Source organism: Nyctereutes procyonoides, unplaced genomic scaffold (genome assembly GCF_905146905.1).
Source record: "Nyctereutes procyonoides isolate TBG_1078 unplaced genomic scaffold, NYPRO_anot_genome, whole genome shotgun sequence".
NCBI classification, from domain to species: Eukaryota; Metazoa; Chordata; class Mammalia; order Carnivora; family Canidae; genus Nyctereutes; species Nyctereutes procyonoides.
In genome coordinates, this window is record NW_026575047.1 from 38,467,617 (window position 1) to 38,487,685 (window position 20,069).

Consider the following 20,069-nt stretch of genomic DNA (forward strand, 5'->3'; position numbering starts at 1 on the left):
TGAATTCCCCTGATAATTTCATTTGCCAGGGGCTGGGGCCCCAAGGGGGTGTGGGGGGCGGCCACCGCTGGGCCACCCGTTCTGTGCTCACACAGAACTGAGCTGGGTTTTGTGGGAGAGGACGGAGAAGCAGCGTGCCAGGAGGACCAGCGGAGGAAGGCACAGGAAGGCGGGGTGAGTGTTACTGCAGAGCTGAATTCCTGGCAGTGATGGTAGAGCTGGCTCGCGAGAACCAGGAAGTGGGGGGAGGGCACGCGTGTTTGCTGAGCACCTAGCCATGCCAGGCGCTGTGCTGGGCAATTGATGTGTCATGTAAGCCCTCAAAACTCACTGAGTAGTTCATTTTTTTTTAACCCCTGTTTTCCAAGGAGGAAACTGAGCATCAGAGTCATTTGTCCAAGATTCCAGTGCTGAGGTTGGAAGGGCACAGATTGAGCCCGGGGCAGGCCAGCCCCTGGCGTGGGCCTCTGGCCTCCCTGCTCTGCTGAGTGGGTCAGCCCCAGGACCCGGGTCAAGAAAGGCCCTGGGGGAGGGGTTGTAGGACACACAGAGGGAACACGGCTTCTGCCCCAGGTTTCTTGTAGCTTTCCGTCTGGAGGCAGGGAAGGTTCATTCCGCCCCTCCCTTCCACCCCCAGGGACTCACCCACATTTGGCCCATGAGAGATCCTGACTTCTAGTCTGTGTATTATGTGACCACTGTCAGGGAGGGTGGAGATGATAACTGAATCTGCAGGTTTTCTCCTGGAGATGTGTACTAGCCTATATAGATCGCACGACGGAGAGAATTTAGCCGGTCCTTCCCCTTAGGCTCATATGCGAGGGGGAGTAAGTTCGTCAGACCATTGTCTAGATTGCTGGGAGTTTTCAAGCAAAAGACTTTGAGTATTTCTTGGCTTGATTTAACAATGTCCCTTTTCCCAATTTCTCAATTCTGTTTTTCTCCTGTAGGTATTCTAAGTATTATAATACGTATACAACCCATTTATAGCCATGTTTATAAGTTTATATCTGTAGCTATCTCAGATCCTTTTTGCAGCAAGTGGTCTAAGTATGTACCCATACTCCCAGCTTTTTTTAACCAAAGGAATAACTTAGAAGAGGAGGGAAGAGGATCGAAGGGAAGAGACAGAGGACAATGTTCATTCACTTAAAAACAATGTTAAGTATTTACTAGTGTCAGGCCCTGCGTAGACATTGTAGGTGTAAGGGCAAGTGTAATACGCCCCGTGCCCGCAAGCTACTCACCGTGGTCACAGTACAGTGTGGGGAGCTGTAGCTGAGACCCTTCCAGCTGTGTGAACTTGTAAGAGGGGCAGCCAGGGCTGGTGTTGGGGCACCAGGAAGGCATTCTGGAGGTACATCTGAGTCCTGAAGGATAAGCAACAAGTAAGGAGATAATGTATTAGTGTATTCAGCAGGTATCTACAGAGTCCCTTCTCTGTACAAGTACTGTTCTTTTTTGTGGTTTGTTTTTTTGTTTGTTTTTTTAAGATTTTATTTATTTATTTGAGAGAGAGAGCATGAGCAGGGGGGAGCGGCAGGCAGAGTGAGAAGGAGAAGCGGGCTTCCCGTGGAGCAGGGAGCCTGATGGCAGGACTCAATCCCAAGACCCTGGGATCATTCCCTGAGCAGAAGGTATATGCTTCACCCACAGAGCCTCCCAGGCGCCCTGTACAAGTACTGTTCTAAGCACAGCAGTCTCCGTGGTGAATAAGACGTGTCCCTGCCTTCATGGTTTACAGAGGGGACAGACGGCAAACAGGTAAAAAAATGATTAAGGAAAATGAGTACACGTGGTGGTCAGTGATACCGGGAGAGGAAGACAGCTGGAGAGGGAATGTTCCATGCAGAAGGAATACCTTGTGCAAAGTCGCAGAAGGAGAGATGACACTGTGTGTTTAGGGGACTCTGCCTCCTTCCAGGTGATGTATCCTAGTGTATAACTTGACCTGTGTGCGGGTTACCTTGTGAGGGCCACAGCAAAAAGCAGGTCACTTCCAAAGGGGAGGGGAGGCAAAAACCAAATTAATACACAGGTAAATTCATCACACAGTACAGGTCTGAGACATCTGTGTGCTCTTCCTCAACACCTAACTGGGGCCCGGGGACTGGACATCTGCTAATTCAGAAAAGCCTCTTGAGGGGATCCCTGGGTGGCTCAGCTGTTTAGTGCCTGCCTTTGGCCCAGACCATGATCCTAGAGTCCCAGGATCGAGTCCCACATCAGGCTCCCTGCATGGAGCTTGCTTCTCTCTCTGCCTGTGTCTCTGCCTCTCTCTCTCTCTCTGTGTGTCTCTCATGAATAAATAAATAAAATCTTTTTTAAAAAAAGAAAAGCCTCTTGAGCTTAGGCCTGTCTGTTGATGGACAGTGCATCTCTTCTGTAGAATCCAGGGACCATGAATTCCCTGTGAAATATAGGAGGAGAGGAATGATTTTATGTCGAAGATAATAATTGATTCAGGAGAACTTGAAGAAAGATCCCATCTTTCCTTTTCATGGCCACACTCATTTGATTTAGAAATAATTTCCTTAAAATGGTGGCCTTTCACGTGGGTGCCTCTTACCTCCTTAACGTCTGCTACCCACTACTTGTCATTCGAAAGTGTTAACACTGGCTTGAACTTCTGTTAGGACAAAAAGAAAAAATGTATTCAGAAGTCTCTTCCTACAGCTGTTTCTTGGCTGGGAAGTTATTCTAGAAGGGGCAGACTAGCTAGACAAGGGTTCAGTCCTGTGATGCAGTCTCACATAAGTTGAACATTGTTTGATAAGTATTCCAGCTTCCTCCCCAAGTGGGCAGCCACAACAGACAGAGCTCTGGCACGGGGAGATTCCTTCTGCGGTGGGCGGCCACCACAAGCAGAGAGTGGGACCCTGTCCAGCTGGGTTCTAGGCTGGGGCCATAGTCAGGATGCAGGAGGGGCACTGCCTGGTCCCTGCCTGGGGCCTGGGCTTGAGGACTCAGAATAGAGGCTCTTCTACCTTTCAGCCAGTGCTCATGCCTTCAGCAGCCCTCCTCACTCCTTGGGGGTAGCAGACACAGCTCCCAGACCCCATCTTGCTGAACTTCTGCACAGTTGACCTACACTTGCAGCAGACGCAGTATTATCTTAAGACCTGCAGATTATATACATTGAAAAAGAAGGGGACACACTGAAGAATCATAACAAGTGCCTTCCTCTAAATGTGTCTTGAGAGAGAGAAAAATAAACATCTGGAAAATTTCTGATGTATATTCCCAATAAGGTTCAAGAACGTATTGCGTCTGGGAAACCAATGCAAACAGTTTGCAGAGAGAGGCATAAAGACCTGCCAGATTTAGGAATGGCTTTCCTCTTTGGAACAGGCTTTGCTTTGATTCTTTTCATATGATGAGATGACAATTTTAGGGCACTGGTTTGTAGAACACTGTTTCTCTGACGTGTGTGGCCTGTTAGGTTTAAGGAAACGCTCCTCTGTGTCCACCTCCTGAGCTTCACGGTTCAACTCAGAGCTCCAAGAAGCCCTGCTGTTAAGAAACGTCCTCTTTTTCCCCAGGACTAACAAAGTTTATTTGAGCACAAAACCCATTTTTACCTAACACCCAGCAGTGATTTCCTTTGTAAAGGACAAGAAAATGGCAGAGATGTGGAGTTTTCAGGGGAAAGTACTCAGACTTCAAAATTGCACATGCCACCTAGTTGTCACTCACATGCCAAGGGAAACAGGTCCTCCCACATGCAAGAGCTCCTACACTTCCCTGAACATGTGACTTTAGGATGTGTTCTAGCAGGACGTAGTTGGAGGATGAGGGACAAGAGGAAGTAGCGTGATGGTGAAGACATGGTTGAGAAATTAGGAAGGAACCAAATTGTGATGAACTTTATGTATTAAATCTGACCCTGGAACTCGTCTCAGTGGGTGGGTTTCTATTGAGCAGACTCGGAGTTCCCATGGCCCGCCAGCTGCACGGAAGGGCACAGGCCTGCCTCGCCACCTCTGCCCCTGGTAGAACCCGGAGTTCCCCGGGCTATGAGAGAACATGGCCAGCTTCCAGGCTGCCTCTAGAAGGGCCTCCCCTGAGCCCGGCCTCAGGTACACTTAGCACATGAGAAGAGGAAGCCAAAAGAAGAAGCCTGGCTGTGCTCTCCCAGCCACGAGGCAGGCAGGACAGAAGAGAGACGCTGTGGCTCAGTGACCCCACCCATGGGTACGTGGGCCAACAGATGTCCTGTCTTATCGGCAGAAGAGCTACTCCCCTTCCTTTGGGGAAGAGTGAGTAAGAAGCTTCCCTCTGACACTGCCTATATGTCTGTGGGCTGAGAGGCAGGCACACGAGGAGGAGCTTCCTCTCCAGAACCCTGGGCACCTGGGGAGCACTGTGGTCCGTGAAATACGGTGGCACACAGACTAGTAAAGGGGCAGAGGCGAGGGAGGAGGAAGAGTTGGTTTTCAGGTAGAGTTTCACGTACTTTAGAGGTAAAGCTGAATAGGTGGCAGGAGGAGACTCGGACCTGGGGTTCATGTGCTGTTGGCAGTGGGGGGCACGGGCTTGTGAGTGACTGCACAGCCAGAGTCTGGTGTGGGGTTGCCCCAGGTGAGCTCAGGTGGGCCCAGCCCTGTGTCCTCAAGCACCCCCCCTTACCCTCCGTGTCTCCAGCCTCCTGTGCTGCCGCCACCCCTTGCCCCCAGAGTGACACCCAGCGACTCTGGGGTCCTTCTCCTCGGCCTGTCCCTATACCAGCAGTGTGGGCCACGAGGCTACAGAACTCAGGGAACGGCAGGATGGGAGGCAGAGAAGCTGGAGGGGAGTGCACTGGGGGCACTGGGTGGGGGCAGATGCAGAGGTGCAGGTTTGGACGTTTTTAACCTAGGCTGATGGACTAACAGGGCCGTGGCCACCCAGCTTGTATGACTCCTTAAAAACCCTGGTGCCAGCTGCTTTTCTGTTAGCTTGCTGGCAGCTTGTGGGCATTCCAAAAATGTTGAATTCGTGGTAAATTCAAGTTTACAAATAAGGCTGTTTTTCCCACCTTTACGTTGTTGGACCTGTCAGTGTTGTGGAGTTGTCCAAGCCACCCAAATGATGCTTTCCAAAATCTTCCGAAGAAATAACCTTTTCTCGGTTTCCCTCCAGTTGACTTCAACTGTAAGCCACTAACATTAGTGGTCCTCTTGATGCCAACAGTTCTTGGGTTTTTAAATATTCAGTAAATGAAGTGTGACAGAATTAAGAATGCTCACAGGCACATCTTTTCACTCTTAATGCCTCAGCCTGTTCTTCCTAAAAATCCCAGCTGGGCATGGCAGGTTGCCCGGGCCCCAGTGCCTCGGGAGGCCAAGGGGGCCACGGCTTGAGCTCAGGAGTTCTGGGCTGTGGTGCACCATGCCGGCCGGGTGTTCAGGCTGAGTTCGGCACCAGTACAATGGCTGGCAGGAGTGGGGGGCCCACCTGACTGCCTAAGGAGGGGTGAGCCTGCCCAGGGTGGAACAGAGCAGGTGCACAGGGGGATTGATTGCTCCTGTCAGGGCCACTGCGCCTCAGCCTGGGCAACGTAGTGGGACCCCTGTAAAAAATAAATTTCAGTAAATCACTACATGTTCATGTTGTTAATATACATCAGAAAGGCTAAAATGCTAAGTGGAACCTCAACGTTGAAATGATTGGTGTTTGATCATGATGTTGCTATTCTGTCCCTGTGCACTGAGTTGTGTTAGTGTACTAGCTAAGGGGACTTAAGAGAGCAATGTACCGAGAGAAGCAGTAACCTCTTGCTTCATGAAAATATACTTTTTTGGAACAGAGATTCACCAAATTCTGCAGGAACAGAAAAATAGATAACCAGAGGTGGTGAGAGTCAGTGCCTCCTTGCTCACGGCTCTATTGGCAAAGATGCTGGAGTGCTTCATCTCTTGGGGAAGCTTCTTATTTCGTGATCACCTTTGCCTCTCCTGTCCCCTCCTGTGGCGTATTCTGGTTTGGACTTCATCTACATGAAGCCCAATAGTTAATGTTGAAGAAATGTTTATCTTTTTGAAAATAATCTCTTCTACTGTATTGACTTCGATTCAGATGAAGGAATAAGCTAACTGGATAAGACAAAACCAATACACAGGAAGTGAAACTTGGGATCATAACACTTCTCCTGGCAAAGGAGGCCTTTCACACCAAATCACTGAGAACCTGTTCATGCCACATTGTACTCATCCCAGATTCTGGCTCACCTGAGACACCCAGTCCAGACCTGCATGATAAGGCCCCTCCATTCCCTCCTGAGTCCAAGCAGGTGAGGGCTTCTACATAGAACCATTAAGGATTTTTTAGCAGGAGAATATTATGATTTTTTTTAATTTAAGATTTGTTTATGTATTTTTATAGAGAGAGAAAGAACAGGGAGAGGGCCAGAGGGAGAGAGAAACCGAAGCAGACTCCACACTGAGGGCAGAACCCAACGCAGGGCTCCATTTCACTACCCTGAGCCCGTGACCTGAGCCAAAACCCAAGTTAGTCACTAAACTGACTGTGCCACCTAGGCGGCTCATGGTTAAAAATATTTTAAGAAGACTGTTCTATTAAAAAAAAAAAAAAGACTGTTCTATGGTTGTAATTAACTAAATTAACCAAACAGCTCTACTGCTCTCAGCATGGATAGTATAGCATCACATGTGTTTCACTGTGCATCTGGAATATGTTCCAAGGCATGCCAGACCCCGTGAAGAATACAGAATTTATAGAATGGAGCCCCTGACAACTCAGGGAGGTTAACATTTCTCCACTGATTTAATGCAGTTCTTTTGGTTATAAGTAATAGGAGCCATCAGCTTGATAAAAGGAAACTCACTGGCTTATACTGGAAGCACAAGGTCTAGGTCCAGGGGTTCATACAGTAGCATCAAGAGTGTATCTGTGAGGTGCCACATCTGTGTTGACTTCCTGCGTGGACAGGCTTTCTCTTCTGCAAGAGCTTTTACGTGACTCTCAGGTTCATCACCCTGACTGAGGGGACTCCCTTTTCTCCTCTTGAGACACTTCTTGGGCTGGTTTGTGCCATGAGCCCATCCCTGAGCCAATCACTGTTTCCAAAGGTATAAGATACAGTAGAAATACTGAGCCTGGTATATCCCATAGGACAGAGGGGCCTATGCAGAACGATGGCCTTACCAGGTTTGGGGTGAAGGGTGGGGGCAATTCTTCAAAAGATATTACACAGGCCAAAAAAAAAAGGCCCCACATGAATCACACAAAGATGGCACTGGTGGGAGGAATAGGCTTTCCAGAGGAAGTTTATCAGAGAAAGCATGGAGGAAGAGCTATTGTGTAGAAAGAGAATAACCAGAAACTTGGATGTTTAACTCTCCATAATTCTGGCTTATTCATTCTGCTTCACTTTTTCATAATTTCATTTTTCCTTTACTAAATAATTTCACTTTGATGGTAGTACTTTCGGAGCCAGTTACTCCTCACAGCCCCTGGATGAGAGTTGGCCAAGGTAAGCAAGCTATTTTCAAAGATATGATGGGGTGGGCCATGTTGTTTGTTGATGGTTTCATTTTATTTTATCCACCCTGGATATTGTTTTAGAAATATCTGATATAAACCATAGAATCTTGTTTTCTCTCTCTCTCTTTTTTTAAGATTTTATTTATTTGAGAGAGAGAGAGCACACGAGCAGCGGGGAGGGGCAGAGGGAGAGGGAGAAGCAGACTCCCTGCTGAGCCAGGAGACCCATGTGGGACTCAATCCCAGGACCCTGGGATCATGACCTGAGCTGAAGGCAGATGCTTAACCAACTGAGCCACCCAGGTGCCCAGAATCTTGTTTTCTCTTAGAAAACTTAGGTCTTCCAGATAGAATCCTAAATACATATGGAAATCTAAGATGAAAAATCATTTAAAAAAAATCTAGATCTTCATCTTTAAAATCAAATGGAAGCACACTTGGACTACATCTACCGATAGGATACTCTGATTTGGGGCAACCCCGGTGGCGCAGCGGTTTAGCGCTGCCAGCAGCCGAGGGTGTGATCCTGGAGACCCTGGATCGAGTCCCACATCAGGCTCCCCGCATGGGGCCTGCTTCTCCCTCTGCCTGTGTCTCTGCCTCTCTCTCTCTGTGTCTCTATGAATAAATAAATAAAATCTTAAAAAAAAAAAAAAAGGATACTCTGATTTGGTATTCGTATGTTTGAGACGTAAAATAACTGCCTTTGCTCAGGGTGCCTTAGTAAGCCGTTGGAAAGAATGAAAGATTTAATAAGCTTCTCAAACTGTAATTTACACAGTGGATTTGATTTAGGGTCTCTGAGTATTTTTGTATACAGGGTATATACAAAAAAAAATCTGAGGTTTTTTTCTTTTTTAAATCTGAATATTTTTGAGTATAGAAGGTTATAGAACATAAAACTAACTGAAAAGACTGGTATATCCATTGCTTGTGTGGTATCATTCTCAGATCACCAAGTCAGATTAGGAGATATTAAAAATGTACATATCAAAAAAAGACATTCAAAGTGTTCTCTGTGTTGAGGTTGACTCTCCATCTGTTCTCTGGGCCAATCCTGATTGAGCACATACTGTGAATAATATAGTCAGGACCTGGGAAGTCCATATGAAGATGAATAACAGGGGGCTTCTGCCCCTAGGAGGTTTTCAACTACCCTCAAGCATCCCAGGATCCAAGGTCACGGAAGAAATGCACTATTGTAATTTAATTCATAAAAAATCTCTAAACTGATACTTTGAAAATGTGTATCCAAGAAAAATATGTCTGCAGCTTCCCAGAGACTGGGATTAGTTAAACATTTTCATGAACCCAGCGCCTGTGCCAGTTCTGTTTGTCTTCGTGGCTGTCTACATGGAAAGACAGTTTTTGCCTCCAGGATTCCGGGGGTGCCCCCTCACTCTCAGGGTGTGTCCTGAGTGGTAACTCTCCACACATCTGGACAAAGACCTCATATTCCCTCTAGAGGAACCAGTTATAGATTTGAACTATTTCAAAGGTGTTCGTCTGCCCTTTTTAAGACAAAACAAAACCAAGCCTCCTATGCCCAGCTAGCTAATCCTGTTCTCATGGATTTGTGGTAGTTTTTAAAGATTTTATTTGTTTATTCATGAGAGACACAGAGAGAGAGGCAGAGGGAGAAGCAGGCTCCCCAGGGGGAGCCTGATGCAGGACTCTGGGGTCCTGGGATCACAACCTGAGCCAAAGGCAGATGCGTAACCACTGAGCCACCCAGGCACCCCTGTGGTGGTTTTTAAACATGGAAATCAGGACTCAGGAATCAGAGAGATCACGGAGTCTGACCTCCTTTTAACAATGTTGAGCAAAATGAATGAGGCATGGAGCATTTGAAGTGACTTTCCCAGCCTGTGCAGCCAGGTGAGTAGTAGAGCCAGTTCTCAAACTCAGGCCCGAGGCTCCCCTTTGCTCCTGTGAATTGAACATCTTTACTTTTTATGTCATTCTGGTTTTTTTTAAAGGCAGCAGCACCCTTGGAAAGAAGAAAAGCATCCTGGGTTCAGGCTGACATCTGCACTTAACAGGTACCTGGGTTGATTGCTAGAGGAAAGAAATGTAAAGAAGACCATTCGATTTGATTGTCCTGATGTTCTTTTTATATCTTCCAATTGCTAGAGATTATTTGTGTCACCTGTGTTTATATGAAGTATTTTTTTTAAAAAAGCCTGACTCTCCCACCATTTATTGAATGTCCGCACAGACAGTACAGAATACATTGATGGGGTCCCAAGGGTAGTGACTATGGGGTTGGCTCTTACCTTGTGACTTTGAGTAAGCTATAGCTTGTTGCTCAGTTTACTCACCTAGAAAAGGAAGATAATAATACTGTTGTTGAGGAATGGTCATGAGGATCATATATGATCTATAATAAACAGGGAAGCATTTGCACTCCCCCAGCCTTAACTAGTATCTTGATCACTCTGGGCCGGGCTCCAGTGTAAGTGTTCTACATAGGACATTTTTTTCAATCCTGACAGCATCCTTCAAGAATGAATATTATTTTCTGTTTTAAGAGATTAAATGATATACTTTGTCCAAGGCAATGTAGCTAACATGTGATGGAACTGGGATTAAAAAAACCCAAACATTCATAGTGCAAAATACAAAACATACACAAGAGAGAAAAGCATTGCCAGAAGTCCCCGTGCCCACCCTTCCACTTTGGTCCTTATCCACACATTGCCATCTCCTTTCTTCCATACACCCCCCAGTCCCACCCCACCCCCTGCTAGATAGAGTATTGCACCTGTAAATACCTCTAACAGGAAAGGTTGACAAGAACTTCTTTTAAAGAAAACACAACCACAGTGCCATTATTACACTTAAAATCAACAGCGATTCCTTCACATTATCCAATACCCAGGCTGTTTTCAGATTTTCCTCGTTGTCTCTCGGCATTTAATTGATGTTCTCTTATACCTCTTTGAATCTATAAAGGAGCTGAAATCCAAACCCAGGGGTCTCTGATCCCAGGCCCTCTGGTCTTCCTGCTGTCTCACACAGGTTGCAAACTGCCTGTGCCCTCATCAGAACATGACACCACCATGGTGCCCCATCAGGCCACATGGCTTAATGGCCATGGGAGGAGGCTGTTATTTGGAATAGACCACAGAGTAGTAGCATTTTGGGCTCATTTGAAGTCTCTCACAAATTCTTTTTATGGCAGATAGTTTGAGCCTTGGATGAGAAAAATAAGTAATCATGTCTTAGAGTTAAGGTTATGTAGAATGTGGAGCCATCTGGGAGAATTTCAGAAATTTGTTGTAGATCAATGGTTCCCAAACTTTTTGTCTTAGGACTCCTTTACAGCCTTAAAAACCACTGAGGCCCTCAAAGAGGGTTTGCATATATGGCTGTCCCTAATGGTGTTTATCTATTGCTATTAGAAATTAAATTAAGAGATTTATAAAAGATTCTTGCTAATTTAGAAATTTTAAAAATTGTGATTATAAACTCATTACTGTCAACATAACAGATACCTTATTTTATACTTTCTAAAACAAGAATTTACTGAGAAGAGTGGCATTCTTGTACCTTTTACGAATCTTTCAAAGATAGCTGGATCCTCTGTGTATGCATTCTGTCCATGGCGACCTTACAACATCACATATCTGCTGGAAACTGCAGTGCTCATAAGAGAATGGGAGCAGAAGGGCAAAGAACATCTAGTATTATTTTCAAAGCCATCTTGACCTTGCAAGCTCCCAGAACCGCTGCTGTAGATGACCCTTCATATACAAGAGGGTTTTTTTGTCCGATGGAGAGAATCTGGTGCAGAGAATGTGCTGGTCCCAGCTGTCCTCTGAGTTGCAGGAGAGAACAGGAAGTTCCATAGGGGAAGTGGTGAGGCCGAGGTCTGGGTTGTTGAAATAGATCATTATGCCATTGGCTTTAGAGTGTAAGACTCTACAGGTACAGATTAAAATCTTTGGGATGTGGGCGGTCCTCAGAGGCGGTTATTGATGTAAGGGATTCAGGTAGGTTCAAACTCCTCATCTTATGGATGCTTGACTTCTCGCCCGTTGATAATTTTCAGCAAAGAATATTGCATTCTCACTAAGGAAAAATGGATTTTCAGACTCTCTCCTCCTCCCCTTAGGACCAATTCTGATTCCGCTCTTCACACGAGTGCTCTGAGTGCCAAGCCCCAGGACCCCTATGGAGGAGGAGGCCAGTCGGCCTGGCCTGCGCCATACATGGGTAAGACACACAGGCCCACCGCTAACAGCGTCTGTGCTTTTCTCGTTCTGTTGGCAATGACTCGAGCGCCAGGATATGGCCCTCAGTCATTACCTCTGTCAGCCATGTCAACCGCTCTGATGTGTCTTCCTGTCCCTGTCTTCTTCTCTCTTATCTACGCTAGCCTACCTGACCAATACTCTTGGCTTTGTTGTCATTTCCGTGTGGCCATCCTTGATCTTCCTCCCCTTGCCAGCCCAGAACCACCCACGTCCTTCTTACATTCCAGAGTTCCTCCATGGACAGGCCTGTCTTGTGCCATTTAACTGCCTTTCTCATGGGTGTACATCCCTCCTTCTGCCCAGTGTAGATTTCTTGAAGTCAGCATCCTAATGGTCTCACCTTCAGCGTGGGTGCCCCGCATGGAGGAGCCCTCAGTGATGGAGAAATCACACAGTGGCTTGCAGTCATGGAGCCCTTGCTAGAAGGCACTCTAGGTGATGACATCCAACCTGCCAGGACCCCAGCCTGGTTCATTAAAACATTCCAAGCCTGCCTTTCCTTCTGGGGTTGATAATCCAGCAGGAACAATGGTCTGGAATTACCTGTTTCATATGCAGATTGACTCTTGTCCACAAATAGGGCTAGGTGTTTGGTCTTAAAACAGGGGAGTGAATAAACCTTGGTCAAAATAATGGCAGCCTTTCTGATTTTCTTTGTCAGACCATTTGAACCCTAAATAGTCTCTGTTAGGAGAAAGTTCAATGACTCATTTCCTTGCACATAGTAGTGGTGGAATTTAGTAATACCTGTTGCTTTATTCGTTCCCATGTTGCAATTCATAGGTGATTGTCTTTGCCGAAGCAATCCCTTACGTTTCAAGTGTGAGAGTTTCAAAAGTCAGTCTGGGCCACTGAGCACTATTTCCATCCATGGGAATGTGAGCATCAAGCTGGGAGTAATGTGGGAATTGGACAGGAACCTGCCACTCACTGCTTGAAGAAGTGGGGTCTGTGGGGAGATGGCGCTGGTTTGGCTTCAGGAGAGGCAGAGATGGGAGCATATAAACAAAGCCTAGAAAGGCAGAGACTGTGATCAGTGGGGGTGCCAGTAAGGACAGCAACATCCTGGTCTCCCTGGACTGGGAGGGAACCAGATGGATGGGTTTTGACCCTGGAGCCCCGGATACAGAGCCGCCTTTCTGCCTCTGCCATTCCTTCATTTCTGTTGTCCTCTCTGCAAAGTTTATGCTTCTGCAGAAAGGGCCAGAGGCCTAGAGAGCAGAAGGCAATCATAGGGAATTTAAATAAAGAGCCTTTCAGGCCTGCCTGCAGAGAGAAGAAGTGAAGGAAGGGATTAACTGGGTGAAGTATTATTTATGCCAGGCTGGGAGGGAAGAGGTGAGAGATGTCAAAGGGGTGAGGAGGAATAATGGCAGAACAATGGCAGCCTTGCTCCAGGCAAACGGGACAAAAAGGAAATGTGGAGCAGAATTTCTGGGTTGACTTGAGAATCAAGGTGGTCCCTCCTTTTTCATTCAAGTCAGCGGTGAGAGATAATGGGGCCCCAGCATCCAACAGGCATCCATCAGGCGTGGAGAGCGGGCAGAGGTCCAGCACAGAGGGCCGAGCCGTGTGCCTGCTTCTGCACAGTTGCCGTGCAAGTATAGCACAACTCAGAAGCACATCCAAATATGGATGTGTTTACATGGGAAAGCCAGTGTGTTTAAAATATTACTCAAGTCTCCAAGGATGGGGATTATTTCTGGAGAATTATATTTGTTGGTGGGAGCTATTTTAAATAGTTTTGTATATTTTCTCCCTGTAATTCATTAAAAGTTTTTCATTTTCCTTCCTTTCAGATTTTAAAAATATCGGCTAGCTTTGCAAAAAGCTATTTATTATAGAACCAACCAAATAAAGTAAAGATTTAAAAAGTGATGGGAAAATATCATTGAAGCCCAGGATTCAGGCTCTGTAGCAGAATAGTAACTGCTCTTTGCCTGGGAATCCTTCCCGAGCTCAGTGATGCAGCCTCTCTCCCCTACCTGTTGGTCTGTTTGCAAGCCCATGATAAGGGAGCATCTGCTCTTACTTAACCACATGAGCAATGATAGGTATATCCTTGAGCAGGAGTTTGTGTCCCCACAGAATAAAGCCATCAGTCTGATAGATGCTTAGTAATTTTCACAGTGGTTATTGGGTTGCATGACAATTAGGCGTCGATTGTAAGTGGCTGATGTAAATGACAGAAATAAGCTTACACAACCAGACAGGATTTTTAGTTTCTCTCTTCTCATTTCATTATCCAGAATCTATGAAGAGAAGCAATGACCTGATTTCCCTGGTGGCAAGTGTAGTTTGCCATTTCACACGCACAGTGCCAGGCCACCGTCAGGGTTCCCTGTGAATCTGGCTCTGTCCCACAGCCCAGAACTGTCCCCTGACTGCCCTCCATTCCCCAGCTCCCACGTTGTCGTGGAAGTGGGGACTGGCGTGGCCCCTGTCCTTTCTGGGAGCAGTCTAGAACTCAGGACCAAGAGTGTGGGAGAATTGTTTTCTCTGCACCCACAGCTATAGATAGATCGTGAGTTATACCAGCTTCGGGAACCGCAGCCCTGAGCTCCTCCCCTGGGAAAGAGGCATGTCTTGGACCTCAGGGACCTGCCACCAGGCAAACGCTGTGACCTGCTCGGTTAAGGAGAAGATCTAAAATGCAAACAACTCTGAAGGAAAGGAGTCTGTTAAATGACCCCTGATTGCACATAGAGGACGGAGAGGGGGAGGCATGAGGATCCCAGATCTAAAGATGGGCAAAAAGCGTCACCCAGGTGGCGAGAGTGCCTGGATGGGAGGTGGGAGCTCCAGAGGCTTGTGGTGAAGGGACCTGCCTCTTGCAGCGCCCCTGCTCTGAAGTCTGGCTGGAGCAAGGAGTTTAGACTTGTCAGGCATGGGAGCGGGCAGAGGGCACATGGGCCATGTTGCTCTTACAGGGTCAGCACTCCGTGGCTCCGAGGCCTCCAGGGTGCCCGGAACACAGATGCAGCCTTGGTGTGGCAGTCCCGTAGCCCCATGGGACTGATGGGAGTGAGTTTACTCTGTTTCCAGATGTCCAGTCACAAGCATTTCCCTTTTTAATTTTAATGCTTTAGTTCTAGTTGTATCCTATGGTCTTTTTAAAATCCAGTCATAAAAACCCAGGCTGGGATATGTTGGTTCTGTGTTAGATTGGCACCAGCATATCAGTTCTCACCACTACAATTCTTCTGGTTACCTGAACTCTAAACCTGGGTGCCAGTTGCCTTCCATCACCCTCCTTCCCATGCCCCTGACACCATTCAGCAGCCGAGTCCCAGGCCTGCTGTCTTGTAGCGTGCCTCAGAGCTGCCTCTCGTCTGTCCTCACTGCCCCTGCCCCATTTCTTCTTGCCTGGACTAGTCTTCTGGTTTCCCCTGGTGACTCCATGCTTTCTCCTCTCCATCCCTCTCACACCCCGCTGCTGGAACACTTTCTCCAAAGCCTGGCCGTAACGCTGTCCCTTCTGTTCCCTGCATCATGCCAAGTTACTGGCAGATTCCTTTGGACCGGCCTCACCTGCCATGCCTCCCGTCTTGTGCTCCCGCCAGATGCCATTCTTGCCCTCTCACCTCCTGTTCCTCTCCTCCACCTTCTTCTCCCATCTTTACGCTGGGGTGTCCCCTTCAGCCTCACTTCCCTGTGCCTAAATTCCTCCAGCTACAGCAGCTGGACATTCTGGAGGCACACAGGCCAGAGATCTAGTCCAGAATTTGCTAGCAGTGTGATCTTGGGGGTGTTCACAGTGCTTGCCTCAGGGCTGCTGTGAGGACAACACGTAGCACCTCAGAGTGGTGAGAAGCCTGGCACACAGGAAAGGAACAGTAGTGCTGGCTCTTAGTATTATCATCCTCGTCGTTATCCTTCAGGGCCTAACTCAGATGCCACCTCCTCCACGAAGCCTTCCTTCTGTTCCAGTCTGAGGGAGAGGAGTGGCACTGATAGAATAGCATGTGGGGTGTCAGTTTTATAAGGTCACCCTCAGTCGGTCCTCATGTTCCAGGGGCAGGTCAGCCTTACTGAAGGAGCCCGGGTTGGTTGGGGTCTTGATGATGAACAGAGATGGCAACATACCACACCCGATGGCTGAATGAAGCTTAGTTTATTATTTTTACCAGGATGGTCACTGTTTCATGGTCAGGATGGTCAAGCTCCCAGCCCTTTCCTGAGATGAGGGCCCCAAGGAAGCCAAAATAGAATCAGAAGTTTCTCTACCTTCCTTCTGACAGTACCAGTTGTAGAGCTACACGTTTTATCTCTCTGCACCTCATTTTCTAATATTCTGCTCACCTTGCTTTGTTTTCTGTTTTTTAAAGATTTTATTTTATTTATTTATTTTCATTAAGTGGGATCCATGCTGGGTGTGGAGCCCAACGTGGAGCTTGAACTCATGACCCTGAGATCAAGAGTCAGATGTGTTACTGACTGAGCCACCCAGGTGTCCCCTTAAGATTTTAAAGTAATCTCCACACCCAGCATGGCACTCAAACTCACAACCCTAAGATCAAAAATTGCATGGTCTTCCCACTGAGCCAGCCAGTCAGCCCTCACTTGCTGTCTTTGTTTTTGTTTGTTTTGTTTTGTTTTGTTTATTTATTCATGAGAAACATACAGAGAGAGGCAGAGGGAGAAGCAGGCTCCCTGTGGGGACCCTGATGTGGGACTCGATCCCCAGACTAGGATCATGCCCTGAGCCAAAGGCAGACACTCAACTGCTGAGCCCAGGCATCCCACCTTGCTGTCTTTGGACTTGTAGAATTGGGACGAAGCTCTAGCCTGGTCCAGGTAGTGTGCCAAGGACTATCTGCGGAGGTCCTCAGAGGTGATGGTTAAAACCAGATTCCTGGGCCCATCTTCACACTCCCTGAATCAGTCTTTGAGGCTTGGGCCTATGAGGCTGCATTTTAACAAGCTTACCCAAGTCTTTCTGTGCCCTAAAATAAAATCTTAAATTACTAACTTAGGTTCTGTTTCAATGGGCAGAGAGAAACTCTGTCTTGAGTGGTGTGCTTCATTCATCAACCTGTTAGTGCTTCTGGGGATTCTTAATGTTGCTTCTGCCCTTGTACTCCACCGAAATTATCTGTCTTCTGCCTCTTTTAGAGAATTTGCTGCTGTGTTCCAACTTCTCACCTGCACTCGACCACCTGGGCACACCTAACACTCCCTCCATGTGGGAACTCAATGAATGCATGTTGAATGAATGACCATTAGACATTTTGTTTAAGCTGTAGAGGCTCATCGGGTTAACTCAGAGACTGAGCTTCTTCAGAAACTTATCTAAACTTTAAGCATTTCAGTATATTTAAAGGCTCAGAACTTAAAACTTTGCCTGATTTTATACTGAAAACTCATTTAGTGTATTTGATTGCTCCAAGGATGGTAACGTATCACATTCTTGGCATAATTCATTGGTTTTAGCTTAGAGCAGTGGGAAATACTGTACTTTGTCATCTGCAGTTTGTTTTATGGATTAGAAATATTTGATTCAGCCAGAATATATTCCAAGCCAAATTTGTAAGACTTTGTGAACAGCTATCATATGCACTACTTAAATTGAGACTGCAGATAAATTTCTTTTTAAAATAACTTGACTATTGCAAGCAATATATATATAACAACATACAACATGGAACTTCCAGTCTCTTCCTCTAGACACACAGGGCAAGCACAAAACAGCCATGTAAACTTTTGGAGTTACCTGCCCTTAGCCTCCAACTTGTGAGAGTTTTGATCCGTATTTCTTTATTTTATGATTTGAATAAAGTTTCAGACTTTGTTCCTCTTTCAGGAAAGAGGCAATAAAAAAAAATTAAGACTGAGATCATTTTAAAAGAAAAATAGAAAGGAGCCAACTTTAGATTTAAATAGGCCATACCTATTTTATTTATTTATTTATTTTTAAAGATTTTATTCATTTATTCGTGAGAGACACAGAGAGAGAGAGAGAGGCAGAGACACAGGCAGAGGGAGAAGCAGGCTCCATGCAGGGAGCCCAACGACGTGGGACTCGATCCCGGGTCTCCAGCATCACACCCCCGGCGAAAGGTGGCGCCAAACTGCTGGGCCACCAGGGCTGCCCTGTACCTATTTTAAATTTAGTAGAAATGCTGATGCACCTTGTGTGAACATCAGTGTACCAAAATTGCCTTGGAATTTTCACAATTCTATTTCAAATCCGAAAGAGTCACTAATAGGGCAGCCTAAGTGGCGCAGCGGTTTAGCGCCGCCTTTAGCCCAGGGCCTGATCCTGGAGACCCGGGATCGAGTCTCAGGTCAGGCTCTCTGTATGATGCCTGCTTCTTCCTCTGCCTGTGTCTTTGCCCCTCTCTCTCTCTGTGTCTCTCATGAATAAATAAATAAAATCTTAAAAAAAAAAGTGACTAATTCTTAGATAAATGAAATTGAAAACACCACATAAAAGTGTGTTTTTTTTTTCTCCCTAGGTTTCTGTGATGGTGAGAACGATGTACATGGAGAAGGTATGAACTGCTGTCACCTATGGGAGCTGAGCAAGACGCTGGCCACAGTGCCTCTAGACTTCCTTCATGCTCCTTCCTGCTCCTGTTTTTAGTACTTCCCCAAGTGCCGATGGCGGCTGATCAGTTGACTTTTCTGAGAAGCTGTATAAAATCCAGGCTAACCACAATCAAGGGCACAGGAGAGGAACCATATACTTAGATCACAAAGGCTCTTTGTCATCTAAGTCCCCATAGTCCCGTGGTCACAGGGTTGAGCAGGGAAGCAAAAGTTGTAACCACATGAAAATATTAATGAATCAGTCACCTTAAACCATTAGTTATCCCAAGACCATTTCTTTCTCAGCTATCTGCCTCTTCCTATTTAGAAAGTTTTGCAAGTCAGTAATTGACACACATAAGTAAACAATGCGAGAAAAAGGCAAATTGATTGCAAAACGAAATTGCAGATCTTGTAGAAGATACTGTGTTTCATAGAGCCAATGGATGTTGGAGATCTACTGAAATGACACTCAAAAGCCACTGACAAATGAGAATGACTTGGTTATTTTATTCATTCAGCACCAGCACTGGTTTTCTTTCTCTGAATCATTATAGCCTGAAATTTAACTGGACCAAATAAGCTTTTCAAAAGAGAGTGGCTTTGATACCAGGATGAAGAGAGTCACCTGGGAGTGCTGGTGCAGCTCAGAATTTCCAAGCAGACATGACGGCTGTCTTCCTGGCGCTGAGTAGGCTACCTGTAAAGAGCGTTGCATCTCAGAATTTGCTCTGCAACTTTGGTCTCTGTTTCACATGACTTTCTGGGGTCTGTTATCCTTGGGTACACAGACTATCCTGTGTGGGGCTAAGACAGGACAGCCATGACACATGACAGTCACACGGGAGCCTATGTGGTCACCAATACCTAACAGCACTTGTAGTTCCAAGCAGTCACCAGTGTCTCTCGTGATGCATCCTCTTCCTGACATCAGATCCTGTGACCGTTGTTTCACCTGGCCAGATTGAAAACCTTGGAATGGTCCCTTGGCACAGAGCTGGCCATCCAGCAGCAATCCCTCAAGCCCTCTGGGTTCTCAGTTACTGTCTGTACCCTGCCCCAGCCCATCTCCAAGCAGCCTCACTGCTGCCCTGTCTTCCTTATGGCATTCCTCTTGACTGTCCTCATTTTGTCTCTGCTGGACCACTGTGGTCTCTCCCCATCCTGTCGACTTCCACACTCTCCTTGCCAAGCTTGCTGGGCCTCAATTTGCCTGGACCTTCTAAACTTTATATCCTGCCACTCTGTTACTTATGCCACGCTCCACAGAGAAGAGCCGCTTGACTCAATGGTCGCTCACTGATTCCTTGCTTCTAAGCTTTTTTTTTCTTATCTCTCTGCCTCAGGATTGCCCGCTTCCCATGCCTCCAAAGGGTTTTGCTGGGTGCCTGGCTGCAGAGGCCCACACTGTCTCTTCCCTGTCTACACTGCAGCGGCCCTGTGCCCCTGGCTGCTTCTTGGGGTCCTGGGCTGAATCCATGTCCTACTCCTCTGTGGGGTCCCCACAGACATGTTCACAACCCATTCTCTAGTAGACAGTCAATACATATATGTCACGAGTCACTTTTTTACAAAGATAATTTGGCTGAGGGTGGGATGGCTGCCTTCTAAATGCAGTGAATTTGCTTTTTTCCCCTCCTTTTAGTGCTGTCCTTCCCTGGCCCGTTGAAAGAAGAGAATCTGTTAAACGTTCCCAAGCCACTGCCAAAACAACTATGGGAGACAAAGGAGGTAGGGGAGCAGTCTGTGTTCGTTGTCCCTGAACATTTACACCTGCGAGGTCATTGTAAAATC

General features: G+C 46.7%; 1 protein-coding gene across 3 annotated transcripts in view; it reads left to right on the top strand.

Annotated features, from left to right (window-relative positions):
• Window positions 1-20,069, top strand: part of CRTC3 (CREB regulated transcription coactivator 3) — a 98,495-nt gene that overhangs the window by 58,906 nt on the left and 19,520 nt on the right. For all 3 annotated transcript variants that reach the window (XM_055326134.1, XM_055326133.1, XM_055326135.1), the window contains 5 exons: window positions 7,413-7,474; window positions 9,465-9,527; window positions 11,603-11,703; window positions 18,203-18,238; window positions 19,921-20,006. In XM_055326134.1, the coding sequence (XP_055182109.1) occupies window positions 7,413-7,474; window positions 9,465-9,527; window positions 11,603-11,703; window positions 18,203-18,238; window positions 19,921-20,006 (348 nt within the window). The remainder of the gene's footprint in view (window positions 1-7,412; window positions 7,475-9,464; window positions 9,528-11,602; window positions 11,704-18,202; window positions 18,239-19,920; window positions 20,007-20,069) is intronic.